Source organism: Calliopsis andreniformis, chromosome 6 (assembly GCF_051401765.1).
Source record: "Calliopsis andreniformis isolate RMS-2024a chromosome 6, iyCalAndr_principal, whole genome shotgun sequence".
Classification (NCBI taxonomy): domain Eukaryota; kingdom Metazoa; phylum Arthropoda; class Insecta; order Hymenoptera; family Andrenidae; genus Calliopsis; species Calliopsis andreniformis.
Genome location: NC_135067.1, coordinates 21,237,534 through 21,255,400, shown reverse-complemented (window position 1 = coordinate 21,255,400; position 17,867 = coordinate 21,237,534). Strand labels below are relative to the sequence as shown.

The window sequence follows — 17,867 nt, the reverse complement described above, 5'->3', positions numbered from 1 at the left end:
TAATCTCGCCGCAAAAATGCGTTGCTGGATGCCGATTCCCTTGCTCGTATATCTTCCCCGTCCTACGAATCGAAGTCGACGCTCGCAACGGATGAGCCGACAAATTGACTCCGCCCAGAAGTCGTCGATACTTTCTCGTGCCGCTTCCTCTTTATTACCTTCCTCGGAATTTTACTATAAACTCGATATCATCGCGCGGAGGAGATGCAAAGCTGCTCCCCTTTGAGCTACCGAGAAGTCAGCATCCAATAACGATGTTCCGCCAACTTCTCGCGAATTTCTTTTCCTTCCAGCTTCGACACTGGAGCGCCAAATGCGTCGTCGTATTCGCTCGAACTTTGGCCCAACAAATCGCGCACTGGATGAATCGGATTCCTTCGATAATATTTTCTACGTCTGCCAGAGAATCATGGGGGAGCATATCGATATCGTGTCCATGGTTCGGCCATTGAGCTGTGATTATCGATAAATTGATTGCTGCAGTTCTGATAGGGACTCTGTTTCTATAGGAGAGATCAAACAGTGAAATTTTTGTTTCTATATAGACAATGATACTGACACCGTATATATCAAGAACTGAAGTGTGTCTATTTGCCGAGATAATAGGTTTCCATAACGGTCGCAATATCTTTAAAAACCTATAACCAATAAATAATCGTAGCAGTTATTCTTCCTACTCTGACAGGTCTATTGACTTCACGAGAAGATTATAAACAAACCATATTTCATAAAAGAAAAACAAAGTATTGGTAAAAAGTGGCGTTAATGAGTCGCCCTGGCCTCGACTTCGTAGCAAACGCGTTATTGTTGCTATTTATCAACGTGGAAACGCATCGAGGTCGCCCGTGCCGATAATTCCGCGAAAATCGAGCGCACAAACCCTCGAATGTTCTCGGAGAGCCGCGGCAGCGTTCCGCGGCGTAGAACGGCCGATGTTTTCGACACGAGATGATGCTACTCGGGCCAGTGGACGGCCATTTTTAAAAGGAAACCAAGGCTCTTTGGTAGCAGCGCTCTCTGTCACTTACGTAATCCGAAGTTAGCGCGCGCCGCGACGCGACAGGCAGAGGGAAGAGAGAGCGCCAGAGTGGAACGGAGTGAGAGCGACAGAATGACGAATAGTCGCAAAATTTCTTCACGATGTACCGTCAAATTGTACTTCCCGAAATCCTCCCTGCCCCTCTGCTAACTGTTGAGTCACGTTTAGGTTAAACTCGTGACGTCATCGGAGAACGCTCGGCTTTGGCGAAGAAAAGTGGAAAGGATAGATTTATCGCGTCGCTGCGAAGATAAATCATGGCGAAGAGAATTCCTCGACAATGTTCAAAACACATTCCATCAAAACAATCGCCGAGCTCGAGGTTTCCAGACTAAAATTTCGAAAACTATTTCTTTACATTTCGTGACGATTTATATGCAGGAAGTTTTACGATTATATGATATAATATGGAGGAATTTTTGTAGATTTGTTTGTACACACACGGCATTCCAGATTTAGTGTTTCGGGTTACAAGTTCAACTCTTTTCGTGCGATTACAAGTATCCTTGAATAACTGAAATCTAGTATCATGGTAATGCCCCTGAAACGAATATATCTATGTTATGAATCGGTTTCCTTCGACGCAAAATACCGAAAACCGAATATCTTAAAAATATCTCGCTCGCGAACTTACGAACGCACGACTAGACTTTTTTATCTCTCCTCATGAATTTTATTATCGAGCTACGAAGCGCCCTCTAATGGAAAAGCAGAATTTATGTAAGAGTATAGGCGTTCGTGAAATAACAGGATTAACTTCGCGGACCAAGTCGGATAGTCGACGAAACGTAGCAGAACCGACTTTGCATTCTTTCTGCGCATTGCACATGTTACCTACTCCAAGTTTTTCGATCGAATCACAAGTACGACATTTCAAAGAACGTCGAATATAAACAGTGTCCTCCAGAAACTAAAATAACCACGAGTGAATTTGAAATAAGTTTTAAGCAAATTCCTAAGTATCTATGCCAATATTATCTTTGTTTACATATACTTCCTAATTGCAAGAAATGATATTACTTGCGTTATCTTTCACGTGGACGTGCGCTATTCGGATACCTTCGTAAGTAGGTCTTACAGGTAGGGACCGTGAATCATAGCTTGGCACAGGCACGTTCTAGTATCGAAGCGGCCCGTTGTTGTTGTCCTGAGCAAATCTCACGGGTTGATAAAAAGGTTGATAAAATTACTCGTACAAATACCAACTCAAATGACCTGCCGATCAATCGACAACAACACCGAACGTCAAAGGAAAGCGCACTAAAGTAATACGATGTTTGTACGTTGAGAGAAAAAATGGCGGCACGTGGTACGCGACGAAATCGAAATATATCTTCCGACCAGCGGTTTCGAACATGGCCGCCACCGTGGCCGGCGGAGAGGTTTTTACGCGCGAGCATCTGTCGATAATTTTCTGGAATTACCGCGAAACGCTCTGCTGCGAACTCGCTCGCCGAGCGCTCGCCGAGCGCTCGCCGCGTTTACACACGGCGTAGCGCGTTATATTTACATCGAGCGAAATCTAGCTTCGAGTCATCGGTCACCGATAAACAGCGTTGCTCTTCTGGCCGATTCCAGAGGTTTTAAACGAAATTCCTTATTGAGAGCTGTATCACAGATATCGACAACAATTTTCCAGTCGAGGGAGACGTCTACATTTCCTCCGTGCCATGGTCACGAAACCAAAGCCCCGGTCACGAAAGCAGCGTCATACCTTTCTCTAAAAGTGCTATCGTGGAAAAAACTAGGATGGGAGGCAGAAAAAGAGTTCAAGTAACACGCGATCGAGGATGTCGTGATGCATCGCGGAACTAATTCTTCTGAAACGAGGAAAACACGTCCATTGTATGGATTTGCGATTCTATTACTATCTTCGATGACGAATAGAAACGAATAGAAACTTCGATGACGAAGAGTACTCACCGTTCGTTCAAGAACGTACGAGCAGGTCGGTCGTCGCAGTATCCAAAAATAATCCTATGAAAGAGTTGTCACTAGAACTAGGATCACCAGATTCACCAGAGGTACCGAGAATCGAGATCGGGGGTACGGGTCGAAGATGACTCGCCGTTAGCGACGCGAGTATCGCGCGGACAAACACTCTCATTCTTTCGTGGACGTTTGGAGCGCACGAGAGGAGCGGCTAATCCAGAAGCGCGCGCTCCCGCTCGTGGAAAAACACACACGCCGTGCGCAACGGCTCACCAAGCAGAGATAAAGGCACACGTATCATACACCATCCTTCAATGTCGACACCTTTCTTCGGCTGGCCGCAGTGGAAGCGCGAAAGCGACGACGGCAGGAAGCGTCGCGGCGGCGGCGGCGGCGGCGGCGGCAGCGGCGGCGGCAGCGGCAGCGGTGGCGGCGGCGACGACGACGACGGCCGACTATCGCGGCAAAAAGTTGGAAGAAGGACGCGACGCGAGGCGAGAGCGCAACAACAGCCGCGGCGACGAATTACACAGTGATCGCGGCCAGTCTCCTTGACGCGGCAACATTCTTTGTTTACTTGCACTGGTCTCGAGAACGACACGAACGGGGCAGCACGCGCGCTGCTCGGCTCCTTTTCCTCTCGAAATTCGGGCCCGAGGGTCACGAGGCTCGCCGTCCAATTTGTTTACATCGCACATCCGCGTCCGGCGAGCTAGAATACTGCGCGACGACGGGGAGAGCAGGTCCGAGCGGAGCGACGATTCACGAAACGGCGACGACGTAGCGCGAGTGTGCACGAGACGATCGTCGACGAGAAACTGGCACCTTCCGGTCGAGACGAGGAGAGGGAGAGCCGAAGGAGCGAGATGGATAGACGGAGGCACCAACACAGGGGCGGCCACGCGCGTAGACACGCCGGGAGCCACGGTGTGAGCCACGGTGTGCGCGCGCGAGCGCGCGAGCGAGCTCCTCTACCGACCGAGACGGAGAGCGAATGAGGAAGAGCGAGAGAGAGAAGGAAGGGAAATCGCGACACTAGCGACCACGGGGGCGACTCTCCTCTGCACACGCTCTTTTCCCGCAAAAGCTCGCCATGCACTACAAGCCGCGAGAAAAAAAGTACGCACCGATCCTCTCGGTGCACCAACCACCCCTCCCTCACCTCGCTGCTTTCTCGCTCTCCGTCTTTCTCCCTCGCCAGGGCCTCCTCGTGTCTGTGCTCACGTACGGGTGGAAAGGTTGGTGTGCGTACACACGCGAGAGTCGGAGAGAGACGGCGAGACACGGAGAGCGAGACGGGCGTGGAGAGAGATGGAAGGGTTGTCGGATGAGTGGAAAAGAGAGACTGAGAGGAGAGAGGAGAGGAGGAGAAGCAAGGAGCGGAGAGCGAGACAGAGGAGTGGGAGATTATCAAAATGGCCGCGCGCGCAACCTACTCTCCACCCCCTACTCCTCCGCCGCCACCGCCGCCTATTCCTACGATACTATTCCTCCTCTTCGGTCGACCGACACGCCGCCTTGCGCGGAAGCCGCCAGGCGCATTGCCGCACGATCATAATAGCAATGGACTACTACCGTGACACTCGTAACGCTGCTGCTCGAGTTCCTTACTTGTTTGCGGACGTCGTTCACGACGAAAGCCAGGAAGCACCGCGGCGGGAAACTGACTAGCGCGCGCGCGAAATTTCTTTCCCGCACCGGCAGAGGTCGCGTCGTCAAAAGCCAATCTCTCGTGTTTTCAGTTTTTCCACCGTTCCTGGAACTACCGCGATATATCTCTTTCGCGTCTAATTTTTCGTAACGCGATGCTCCGCTGCCAAATGGAAGGAACTGATGCGAAAGGTTCGGTGAATAAGAAACCACCGCATTTTTAGCGAGTTTCAAACACTGACATGATGATAAAAAGATGCTGCTTTTTCGTTCGAGTCTTCCTTTTTTTATTATTGCGTTCTTGTGTCCTGTGTTTTCAATAAATATCATTTCTTTGATACTTTCATTTAAATCGTAATAAATCAGATTGTCCTTCTGCGGTTACCCAGGGCCAAATAAACAAATGAAATAATCGAAAATCAGCTGCAGGCGCGAGTCAAGGTATATTATTGCGTTTAAATCGCTTTGACATTCCGAACACGGGTTCCCGCGTTTCGCTAATTTCCCGACAAAAGCCCTTTACATGGGCCGGGGTGAGCCCGTGCCAAGCCTGTTTTCGGAGGAAATTGGCATATTAATTTCCGATACGTTTCACGACATAAAAGCCGCCGCGGCACGGTGCAATACCCACCTCCCAACTTTTATGGGAATTTTTATCGCGCATCGAAATCCCCTTCTGAGCGTCCCTCTCCTGCGAGAACACGCGCCATCGGTATTCCCCTGTTTTAAAATAATACCCTCGAAACAGAGGGATGTAAAATTCAATTGAATCCGCGGCGGATCCCTTCCTTCATCCGACAGCAGTGGCATAATAATCGCTGCCTCTGTGCCGAACAATTGGAAGAAAAAAAAAGGCGTCCGACGTCGCGGTATCTGGGTTATCGCGAAAGCTTGTCCAACGAATTGGTCGCTAGCGTTCATGGAGATAGCCATCAAAAGCTGGGCGTCTGTCGATCGCTCGGCTAAATTAGCATGTTGGGGAAATCCCAGAGGTTCCATGAGTCGGCGAGCACCTCGCTGACAATCGAACTCGAGCATACTGTCTGGTTGATCTGCTGTGCTGACCTACGCCACCTTCGACCGTGTTGCTTCTGAACAGCTCTGTTCCTCGATCGAGGAAAAATGGAGGAGAAAAAGAACACGAGTGACGGTTGTTTGTCTTTTCCCCGACCACTCCTCTGGCACTCTTCTTACCTCGCTTCTTCTTCCGCTGCAGCGACTGAAGGCGAAGGCAGTTATTTACCCCCCAGTCGCCGAGGTGAACAGTTTACTGAATTATTCGGGCAAGTTAATACCGGTCATAAACGAGCCGCTTACTTCTATTATTCTCAGTTTGCGGATACCTAGAGAGCCAGGGACAGGCCTTTCCATACCGTAGCACCTTTTTTCGGTATCGTTTACTGGAAACCTGGGAAATATGATATTCTCCCTGGAGCACTTGGACAGAATGCTAATGCGCAGGTAATCGGTGCGGTGATGAAGAATTTCATTTCAATTCTGGGCTAATGTGTGGATGTTCTATATTATTCTCAGCAGCAAGATTATGAGATGCCACAAAGATCTTAATTATCTTTTCATTTCACTGTCAAGTTATATCATACTTTCATTACGTGTCCTTGCTATATGTGTCCAGTGCAGATAAATACTCCCAAAGTCTCCCGAATGGTAAGTGAAATCAAAGTTCAGCATGAATTTCGAAGTAGTCCCGACAAGCCAGCCGAGATGCGTGCTTCTCTCGCCTCTGGTGCCCGTGAAATTCGAGTAAATGCAACGCGACGAGTCGTCTTTGTGGATGTCAGCAGAATCACGGACCTGCGGAAAATGCGAGTACGCGAAACAGTCACGGCTTCCTCGGATTCGTGGAAATGAAGCTCGGGGAACGACTCTTCCATGGGAAGAGATAATGCACGCGTGTCGTGGCTGTTAGAACGCTTCACGGAATGTGAGGAATACCGCGAACCCGTTGACGTTCGATATAGAGCTCGAATTGCTACGAAAATAAATGAAGCCCGTCCACGAAAAGGCAGAAAGCTCCTCCTTTTTGGAAAAGTCAGTTTTCTTCCTAACATAGCCACTTATAAAGAGCTTCGATTATTCTCAGATGCGCTTCGACGATCGCTACATTTCTTTTCGCTCGCCTATCTTGGAGGAGAGATTCGGGATAATAATAGTCCTCGAAACCTAGATGTTAGTCAGTGGATTATTTTTATCCCAGGCTCGCCAGAGAAGCGACTCGGCTTTTCTTTCTGCTGCGAGCTTGTACATTTCTTCGATAATTGTGCGACCGACCTTGGAATTAACTGATCAACTTTGTAGATTATTGTTTGAAAAGATTTTTACATACTTAATAAAGTTTGCTACTAGCTACCGCTTTGCATAACCCACAAGCTTCCCCAAAGCTTGCGTTATCGTCCCCTATACCAAAATCCCCCAAACCACTTTGTACAGCTTCCCAGCCAAGTTCATTGCAATTCCAATCCCCAAGCAGCCTCGGTTCCTAATTCCAGTTCACTTGTATTCCAAGCTTCAGCCTAATACCAAGATCCAAGTCGGTAATGTGCCAACGAAAATAAAAGTAGTCTTCACGATCTTAGCTCTCAGTTTCCGAGGTACCCATCCGGTGCAGCCTTGGAAAGTAAGGGTATTTTGATCTGGCGTCGATGACACAAACGCTGATAGACTCCCACGCCCTCGTCCCCTCGACACTTCTTATAATTAGAACCTGGGGTGGAGGTTCGTGGACAACTACCTCGACCCGGTCGATCGGCAGAAGATACAGCAAGCAATTGGCGTGAAAGAGAGAAGATGGGCGACTTGGTTATAATTACAAGTTTGCCAATTAGTCGGCGCGCGATATCCAGTGTCGAGGACGTCTTCGCGACTCGAATGCAGTTGACGCTGGTTCGAGCGAGGCGAAAGAGGAGCAGCGCGTGCGAGGTTGCGTTCCATTGGCCCAGATAACACCAGACGTCTCCTCTTCGCGGCTTCTTGCTTCTTAAAACCCACCGACTCTTTTCTGCGGAGGCACGAGAGAGGACGCGTCTTTCACTCTAGCTGAAACCTTTCTTGGCCGTTTGCTCGGTGAAACTTTTCCGCCGTCGCGTTAAGCCGCGGCCGCGGGACGCCACGAGCACGAGAACGAGTTCTCCTTTGACCGCGATCAAGCCACTTGAAATTTCCCAACCGCTGCGGAAGGTTGGAAAGGATATTCTTTGACGGGGCGACACGCACCTACGCGAAGAGAATAATTCGCGAGGCGAGGTTCTTCAACGATATCGCCGAGACCCTCGAACGATGGAGGACCCTTTGACGAAATTCATGCGACGTTCACGGTTCGAAGAAGAACCGGCGTTTAATAGCGACCGCGAGTGTGGATGGCCTACGAGGGTTGGAGACAGGGATGTCGAGATGGCAAAAGGCAAAGGAGTAACTTTTTTCTATCGCGGCAGCCCGTTTCCTGTCTCTTGCTATTCTTTTCACCGAGGATATGAAATCTACCGCTGACCTACTCTGTAATCGTGTCTGTCCTTCTTCTATCTTCTAAGCTGGAACCTAGAAAGGGACCTCGGAGGTGGGACGAACGGAAGCACTCGCGTGCGTCGTAGCTCCTATCGGACGAGAAAGGAGAATGAAATTCCGTGCTACGGAATCGCCAGCCAACTGTTATTTGACGCCAAATCACGTTGTGTGCACTCGGCTGCTCCAAAACAGAAAGCTTCTCTGGGCAATCTCTTCCTTTTAATCCTATATACCCTTTCTTTACCCAATTTATTTACTATCGTTATTTTAAACATCAGACGGCGAGGCATGGATCAAAATAGAGTCCTTATAACTTCCTGTCTGAGAATTAACATGCTCGCTATCGCGGAAACCACTTAATTTATATTTGCAAATGAATGTAAATTTGTAGGTAAAAAAGATTATGATAATTTCATCGCAATAACTATAAGAAATTTTCAAGATGGAGTACGTAACACAAAATATACCTATATAAATATGTTGACTTTTCGATAGAGAGAACCTTCAGCTCTAGTATTAATCAAGAAGTACAGTAGAACAAGATTTGCAGTCCTTGCACAATTTCCAAGCCAGTTTTAAACTGTCATTACACATCCCCAGTCGGCTTTCTCCGAGGCTACCTTAGCTATTATCGCGCAATCTAGGCACGCACGTGTCAACGGCGCGCGTATTTATAACAACGTAATGCGTTATCGACCACACATCATTTTCGCGGCACGAGCGGCTGCACGGGTCTCGTTTTATGGTTAAACGCGCTGGGTAGCTCTCGTATACGCACGTAGCGGACTCGATCCAACTTGTTTCCACGATTTTTGCAATCACGTCGCGAATTGGGCGTAGCGCCAATTTTTGACGATCAGAATGCCTCGGAACGATTTCGGTGTCCTTGATGGATCAGTTAATGTTCGACATTAGCTCGGGTATATTTGTTTGCGATTCCCGCATGTGAAAATACTGAGTTACAATGCTCGTAAAATTTGACAGATCAATCGATAAGAACAGATTCAAGTTGAATTATCTCGACTATATTCTTGGTACGAGAATGAAAATTGGAACGCGTCACATTCCATTTGAAATCAGCAACAAAGCCGTGGAATTATCTCGGTAACCCTGTACTGGCATAAACAACACAAAGCCAAGCACCAATTAAACCCTAATGACTCTTAAGGACCCATAGACAACTGTAAAACAATAGCGTCGCCCAAGATCCATGACTAATCGCAGGCAACAAAGGACTCGAGAAAAAAAGGCAACATTGTTCGCCATTAACTCTACGAGGTCGCGATTTACGGTGCAATCAGGCCAGCCGAGTAGCAACACTTCGATCGAACAAGTACAGACCGGTTGGTGCAGCCATTTTTGACCGCGAAACGACCCTGATTGCGTGGCGAAGAAAGAGCCGGGGGACGTAGTGCGAATAGGGTTTCGAAGTCCAGGGGTGAGTCAGGGGTTCGACGCGATCGTATAACACGTTCGGAAACGACGGCGCAAATCCAGTCGTCTGAGAGCCTTGAAAAAGTTCCTACGATCCCCCTGGAGAGATCGCCATCCCTATTAAATGGAGATAAGGACTTATCGAATTGCTCGCGCAAGCGCAATTAAGCCAGCCGCTATTAACCGTCCGGATTGAGCGTCTCGCTGAAAGTATCGTTAATTTGGACGAGCAAACAGGTTTCGATGCGGGTGATCGACTCGCGCGAGACAACGTATTTTTCGCCGCGAGGCTGCGCGCGTGCGCGTACACACACACACGCACACACACACGCACACATTCCCTACATGGACAGGAACGATAGGCCAGGCCCTAAACCGTTTTACTACTCGTTTTTACTCGCCGTATCCCTCTCGTCGACTCGATCGGGAAAGCTCCACTAGCTGCGATAAGTTTTCTACAGCCAAACTGTTGCGCCTCCGCACTGTTTTCAGCCTCTTTTCTTCCGGTTTCCTCGTTCACCGCTTTCCACGGGACCCTTATTCCCATTAGGCCGCCTCCACGAGCCTCCATCGACCTCGCCGCGAAATAGTTATGGATATGGAACTGAAATCGGTCGCGAGCTCCCCCTGCGCTGGGAAACGCTCCAAGACCGTGTTCAACGGTGCAACGAGAGCGAAAAGAGGGGAAAGGGAGAGGAATTCGTGAGTGGAAGCGACGACGTTATTGCGGTCGACCTCGAGATCCGAGCGCGTGCCTCCTTTTCTTCTCCCCTTTCGTTATGTCTTTTCGATTACGCCCTCGTTGAATGGCACAGCGTATCGATTCTATGGCAAACATTGCTGAACGTTGTTGACTGTACTTGTGTACTATTTGTCGAATATACGGGCCAGAGGAAGGGTAATTTCTGAGATTCCAAAGCGTCTCTTTTTCTCCTACCTGTTCTATGGGACAATCAAGTGGAAACCTTGAAAACAACCGTAATCCTTTTCAGGGAACTGTATTCAAATCTTGATCAATGGATTTCTCACTCTGCATGCACACTGGAAGCGGGAGAATCGCACCACCCTGGAAGCATGTAATTTACGCCCACCTAATTAGCCGCCAGTACCATCTTCAGTTTTATAACGTCATTGTTCACTGCGAATGAATCCGGCACATAGGAATAAAAAAAGTTAAGCGACTAAAAGTTCCAACTGCTGTTCATGCCTACCCCTTGACACAATAGCGACCCAAATCGCGCTACCTGAAGCACGATCGTTGGGACCAGGTAGCGCAGCTGAATAACTGTTCGCAGGTAACCAGCAAACAATGCGTCATCGAGCTGCAGCAATTAGGAAATCTCTTTTCAGCGGAGTTGCGCGAACCAATTAACGGGGATTGAGCAGGTCACGGCGTGACATCGGGCGAAAAGGATGGTGTCGAGAAGGCCGAGGACCACCCAATTTCGGCGGGTTAAACTTGGTAGAAGAGACATCGTTCAACGACGAAGGCTGCTCTACCTGGTCCCGATGTATCCACTCTCCGTGAATCATCGTGGAAGGGCAAAACGACGAACATCCAGGCGAATATATACCGGCGGCCAGCCCTTCCGAAAAATTTCGCCACGATACAATCTGGCTGCTTTGAATGAACGAACCGGCCAGCAGGCCGTTCACCCTCTCTCATTCTGGCCCGCTTCTTACCTCCTCCCCTCTCTCCCTCTGCCACCCGCGCTCCCTTCCGCTCCTCGCCCGCGCCCGCGCCCGCGCCCGCGCCCGCACCCGCGCCCTTTCGTCCCTTTCGCTCGTCTTGTAACGTAATATCGCCAAGTGCAAGCGGAACGAGTTCATAAAACTGCCTTTTGGCGCTCCACGCTGCCGATGTGGAATGATGTAAACGCGCGAGCGCGCGTGCGACCGCCCCGAGTACCGACTTTTTACTTTGTTTCACTACTTTCCCGCGTTTCTCGCCCCTCGTGATCATAAGCTCGAAACGATGTCGGTGGATCAAAGGTGGGATTATCGAGCAGGCTTGAACGTTGTATCTTTTTCCAGTTTAGAGGATGAAGCCTTTCGTCCTGGCTTTGTCGGACGTAAGCTACTGGTGGGATTATGATGTTTAACAATGGTCGAGATTTCAGTAAAGAGGAAATGTACAAAATTCTTTTGTTGTAAGCTTGTACTGTATTCGCTATGAGATTCACTTGTGCGTTTACTCTTGGCTCGCATCTTCGATAAATTTTTAGCGAGTAGGAAGTGTATATATGAGATATGCTACACTTCTTGTTTGAGGTTGAAATTCGATAAAAGATTATTAAAAATTAAGCCGAGCCTCGAGGAAGCGTTGAAAGTTCCACGTTACAGCAAAGGTAACCGGGGAACCCTTTTGAAGCAGCCCCGCAGTTAATGAATGGCATTTAATCGAGCGCGTCGATTGTGTAATTAAACAAAATAATTATATCGTAAACACGCAGCGTAATCATTGTACAATTTCGTTCATTGATACAACTAATGGATTACCAAGTCGCGGTGCAGGCGCAATTTGATTTTAATACATGCAAATGGGTTTACACCTACAGTCAGCAGAGGTCGACGTAGGCTCCATAAATTATAGCTGATACTTTCGACACTTCGAAAGCCCTCATAAAAATAGAAATTTATTAATTAGTTCAAACACCGAATTAGAAATATTTGAAGGACCCAAGGTAAACAACATTTTTCAATTTCACACTTATGCACTGTTCGAGTCAATATGATCTGAAATTTAATTTTAATCTTTAATGCTTTTTTAAAGAAAATTCAATTGACATTAAACTCATTAACTTTCAATCAATAATATTTTCTCATAATATAATATACATTATTTTATGCGATCGAAGCTTTATTCAGTTATATTAGTACGTAATAGTTATTTGAAGAGAGCACAGAGCGTAATATTCCCCTTCCTTTTTTCATTGAAATCATGAATCAGTTATTAGTGGATAAAAAATTGAATCGCCCCTGCATTTTTCCCCAAATTCACGAGTAGTGTGAAAAAAGTTGCAGCCAAAACCGGTGAGCGAAACGCTCTTTGCGAGCATCGAAGATCGATTATACATACCGAGCCGCGATTGCGAACAGTGCAAAATTCGACATCCAGAGAAAGCTATTTGGACTGAAACGATTTTTCCCCTTTGCAGCGAGGCGAGGCTGAATCGGGCTCTGGATATTAACAGCGCGCTATCGTCGAGACAAAGGGAAGCTCGATTCGATAAACATTTCGTCTGTTTCAGCGTCTACCCTCGCTCGTGCACGAGCACGCGATGAAAAAGCGGCGCGAATTTCCTCTTTTTTTCCCCCATCGAAGCGGGCAACACGGCTCGTGGCAACCGAACCGTTCCGCGAGTATCAATTGCGCCTAGAATTAAACAGCCAGTCGGTCCAATTAAAACATTATGCATCGCGTCGCACGAGACGCCCAGTAGCCGCGCAAAAAGATAACGAGTCTTGTCACGTCGCGACGCTTCCCGGCTCGGGGGAAAATCAAAGAGGAAAAGCTCTCGTCGAACGCGTCCTTTCTGGCCTTTATCGCGGCTCCGTCGACCAAGTCAAAGCAGTCGACGGACGCCGATTCTAAATAATCCCCGAGCCTCTTCAGGGATCGATCTAACCGTTATTAATATCCGCGGTCGGTCGTTGAGGACGACTTTCGTTTTTCGATAAGTACTTCCCCACGGCTGATAGCGTTTAACCAACGAATTTCCAGCGGGAAGGATTAAAAGGGAGCTAGGCGATGATTCGTGGGAGGATAAGAGTCGGAGGTCGATTCAGAACGGCGCGATATCGCGAGATTGGCCATTTTTAGAACGAAATAAATGCAACCGAGAGGCTAAATAACTAATCGGTTTCTGGGTAAACGACGCTATAAGCGGAGGTTAATCGACAGAGAAGATTGGGATAAAAATATTTCGAGCGTGCAGGGATGCTCACCCTTCTCGACTACGTTCCAGAACGGAAGTTCTCCGCTTATCCTTCCTCGCTCCCCTCTAAAATGGGGTGGCGAGGTGCTCGTCCCACCTCCCAAAGCGTCCTTCGCGATCCTCGATTATAACCCTGCCCCTCCTCTGAGTCGAGCAACGGTACTCCTGGTCAGGAGGTAAATGAACTGGGATAAGGTGTCTCTGAGAAACCTTAGAAATCGCGGAAGACCCCGGCAACTTAACCTTGGTTAACGATCGCCGAGCAAGGATGCGCCTCGTCCTCGATATTATCTCGGGACAGGGGAAATCATGATAATAATTACAGAAGTGGGAGTAACGCTTTAATTGAGCATCGGGCTCAAGAGATAAGTGTTGGCAATCTTAATGGAGCTATAAGGTCTTCGTGAATTTTTTGCTGTTGGAAATTATGTAGACACTGCCGACGAGAGGCGTGAAATTGCTTTCTGAATTACTTAAGGAAGGTAAGAAGAAATCTCTCGTTCAATAAACAATATTCAGTGATTGTATATGAGTTTGTTCATTTTTTTGGTCGTGAGATACGACCACATTCGGATGAAATTCAAAATGTACTGACGATAAAAAATGAAACAATGGGTAGACTGAAATTTTGCAATAAAAGTCACTAGACACGCTGGCTACTTCGTGACCAGTGACAGTATTACTCCAGCATTCAAATCTCCCAAACGCACATACACTACGACCACTGCGATATAAATTTACAATTTAATAGACCCTCTCTGTTAACCAATTTCCGTGTTCCTTGCCATCGCACAAATTTCCCGCTCGCGAAAGTTTCATCTTCCCTGTGGCATCCGCATCGACAGAGATATCTATTCTTCTCCGTTCAGGCCGTTAAATACTTTCGAAGCTTCTATTCGACGAAATGATTCCCAGGATCGAGTGTCGAGCAATTGGACGAGCGCGTCGCAGCCGTCAATCGACGCATCGTTATTTCTCGCGACGGGCGTCGACGAATTTAAACCGCATTAATTAGTGAGCCTCGATCGATAATGACAAGGGACCGATAATTATGATCGTGGCACGAGCGTAGCGAGCAAAAGGCTCGATAGACGACTATGGCGGCAGGGAACAAGGGCTTTCGTCGATGGAATGGAGTAATATCGATTCCACAGAGGCTGTCGAGACGGCAAAATAATTCAACGAAACGGTAGAGAACGATCGGCGAACGATAAACCAGCACGCGCCGTTCTGCAGTCGACCGTTCCTGTTTCACCCTTAAAGGTTACGTGCCCGCTGTATTGACCTCTGACCGAAACGCTGCGAGGATCGTCTCTCCCTGGAAATCCACCCACGTATAACGAGCCAGCCACCTACGCGGAACCTGTGTCTCGCTCTGCTTCCGAGGATCCGAATAAGAAGGCGACGAGAACGTTTCAGTACCTCAAGAGTCCACGGTTTCACGGAGAAAACGAGCGATTCCAAGTTGCCAGAACGATCCTTCTCATCTAGAAGAAAAGAAGCCACGAAAGAGCTTTCCCGCCTGGGCTCCACCTGGGCTCCACCTGGGCTCCGCCCTCGCGCGGACGCGACCAGACTCGTGTTAATTGTGATTAAAAGCGTAAAGCTAAATTGCGTAACGCGCACTCGTTCATCGAAGGGATTAATTGCCGACCTCTCGCGACCGTAGCCGCTGGCTGGTTTTCCGAAACGAGCATCGTTACACGGTTCATTATAATACCCCCGAGGCTATCGAATTCCGATAGGAGAGGTCGACGAACGCGTTTCCATCGAACATCCAAACGACGATCCTGCGTAAAATTAACGCGCCATAACTAATGTGAACCCCCGACTCTAACTCTCGGATTACAGTGGATTTTTGTATGGTAACTGTTTCGAATACCGAAAGTGGTAATTTATGGTTTCGGTGATGAACGATTAATGATTTGGGAACCATACGTTTAACGTTACAGGTTCGAGGGAGTCTATCTTTCGTGACACGAACATTTGTCCAACGAGGACCAGGAAAATCTAAGAGATAAAAATCATACCCTACGGTATTCCCTGTAAGAACTGAAGGAATGCACAGAGGGAAAGAAAGTGTCTACTGGAATCGAGACAGAAACAATGGAAAAAAATCTGTCAATCGTGGCAGTGGATCGGTGAAAGGGGACGAAGAAAACAGAGCAGGAAAAGGGGAAATGCTTTGGAACTATAGCCGCTCCAGTGACTGGTTCGGATAAATAAAATATAATCGCCGTGGCAGCGTAACTCGTCGCGAAATCGATAGAGGATAGAGCGACAACGCGTCTTCGACCTTTCATCTTCTCCGCTCGTTTTCCCTTCCGTGCCACCCCTGCTTCCTACCCACTCCTACACAGAGGGGAAACATCGCCCGCTACGATTCCATTATAGATTCACCGTGCACGCGTGCAACCATCGTAAACCTTTCGCGGTCTTTGTTTCGCTGTTTCACCAGAATTACTGCACTGTTCCCGGAGAAACGCGGGCGAAAAATACGCAGGGGTTCGTATCTTCTCGCTCGAATCTCGTCGCGGATTGCCCGATCACGTTCCCACGGATTTTTAACAATTTTTCACACCCCCTGCGGCCCTCTTCCCGCCATTGCATGAAATACTAACGTCGACTCGGCTTCGAAACAATTCTATCTCGAGAGGCCGAGGTATATAACTTTGAATCGAAAGCTCCTCCTGTGAAAGCGTCGGCGTTATGCTCCTCTTTCACGTCGAGAAAGACTCTTCCTGAGAGCTTTGAATATCTATCTACCTGGAACATAATATATTTCAGGGTACATTTTGTACAGGATAATACAAATTTTGTGACCATTGGAGCCTACTGTCCTCTATTAAGTATCAATCCAAGAAGCAGACTTGGTTTACTCGACAAAGAAGGATTTGTTCAACCCGCTAACCAGCTGATTGATTACTTTCGTCGGTGCGTAACTCGAGCGATAGGAATACCTCGCGAGGTGTATCAAACAGCAGCGAGCAGGCTAATAGTAGCTTTGAGCGGCTGAAATTGCAGACGACGAGGACAACGCCTGTATGGCCGAGGCTGCCTTTATCAAAATAGCTTGTCAGCCGCAGCCTTTATCGGGGAGTTATCGGGTACAGAGAACTCCAGGATCCTAGGAAATCGAGGCGGAAAGAGACCCACCAGCGACCCTAAGGAAAGCCTTACGAACGTGTGTGTGCGTGTTCACTATTGACACAAGCCAAGGGATACGGAAACGACGCGACGCGCGCGTAATCGCTCCAAATAAGACAGATTTTGTCCCGTGAATCAATGGCTCTGAGACAATGGCTAAAATTGACGACAAATAACTCGAAACGGTCGCCTGCAGATAGTTCCATTATTAACGTGAACCTAAATAGTCCCGTGTGATATTGCATAAATCGCGAGTAACATCTGCAAATAGAATGCTGTTAGTTACACGAACGGAACTTGAGAAAGTGGTTAAATCTGTCCTTCAATTATTCACCCTGAATTCGAGGGACGTCGATCACTTCCGTTTTGGGAGAGAACCTTACGTCTGATTTAGACACAGAAATGGCTATAAATTATCCACTCAACTTAGTGTATTGTCTACTGCTGTAAAGGATGTTCGAAATAGTTTCCCTAACCCCTTTGTGACCATAATATAATCCAATCCTAGTTTTAGACACTGATTTTACACAATTTATAGCAACAGATAAAACTAATAATTCAATGGACTCGAACTAATCTAATTCTTGAATTAACAATCGCTTTAATGTTTCAGCAGTCGATAAAGAGTCATTGAAATAATGGTCCGCAAAAATCGAGAGATATCGTAGAAATGAATAACTCGCGCGTGGCTTCTCGCGCGATACGAGAATCAGATTTTATCTCATAAATCTGTTGGTCAGAGGCGGCGCGCGACGTCGGCGCGATTCCCTGGCTCGTGGTGTAATCGTTGATACGGAGGCCATAATTTTTCCCGTGTAACAGGCCTATTATCAATATCCTCCAACATCCGATAGGTCTGTTACGATCAAACATATTAATTACCTAACTCGATTACCCCGTTGAATGGCCGGCTCGATGGCCGCGATAAACATCGATTTCACAGGCCGTTTCTAGCTGCCGATTTTCAACGTTATCCCGTCCAGCCATCGATAACCTCCCGCTCGATCCGTCTTTGCGGCGAGCCGAGGGGAGTGTAATCGTACGCCTGCAATTTCACGATCGTTTACGTTGTATTTACGGCTCGAGAGGCTGGACAATAAAGTCGTAGGTGTTGGTTGCCCCTCGAGAACTCGATAAACCGTCCCACGGGTCAATTAGCCGCCGATGACTGTCAGCGCTTCGTTCGGAGCAATACTCGAGAGTCTCAG

The 17,867-nt window shown here is 47.9% G+C and overlaps 2 protein-coding genes across 5 annotated transcripts in view; both read right to left on the bottom strand.

The window, feature by feature from the left end:
* The window catches only part of Lilli (AF4/FMR2 family member lilliputian), a 139,580-nt gene that overhangs the window by 86,028 nt on the left and 35,685 nt on the right, over positions 1 to 17,867 (bottom strand). Inside the window, exon 1 of one of the 4 annotated variants that reach the window (XM_076381527.1) lies at positions 2,963 to 3,132. The exons of the other annotated variants lie outside the window; for them this stretch is intronic. The gene's annotated coding sequence lies outside the window, so the exon portion shown is untranslated. Of the gene's footprint in view, positions 1 to 2,962; positions 3,133 to 17,867 lie in introns of those variants that run through there. 4 annotated transcript variants of the gene reach the window in all.
* Positions 5,033 to 5,623, bottom strand: LOC143181145 (uncharacterized). Its single transcript, XM_076381401.1, has 2 exons — positions 5,253 to 5,623; positions 5,033 to 5,171 (listed from the first exon to the last, which is right to left on the bottom strand). The coding sequence occupies exons 1-2, from the start codon at positions 5,618 to 5,620 to the stop codon at positions 5,141 to 5,143; spliced, it is 399 nt and encodes a 132-aa protein (XP_076237516.1). The 5' UTR covers positions 5,621 to 5,623; the 3' UTR covers positions 5,033 to 5,140.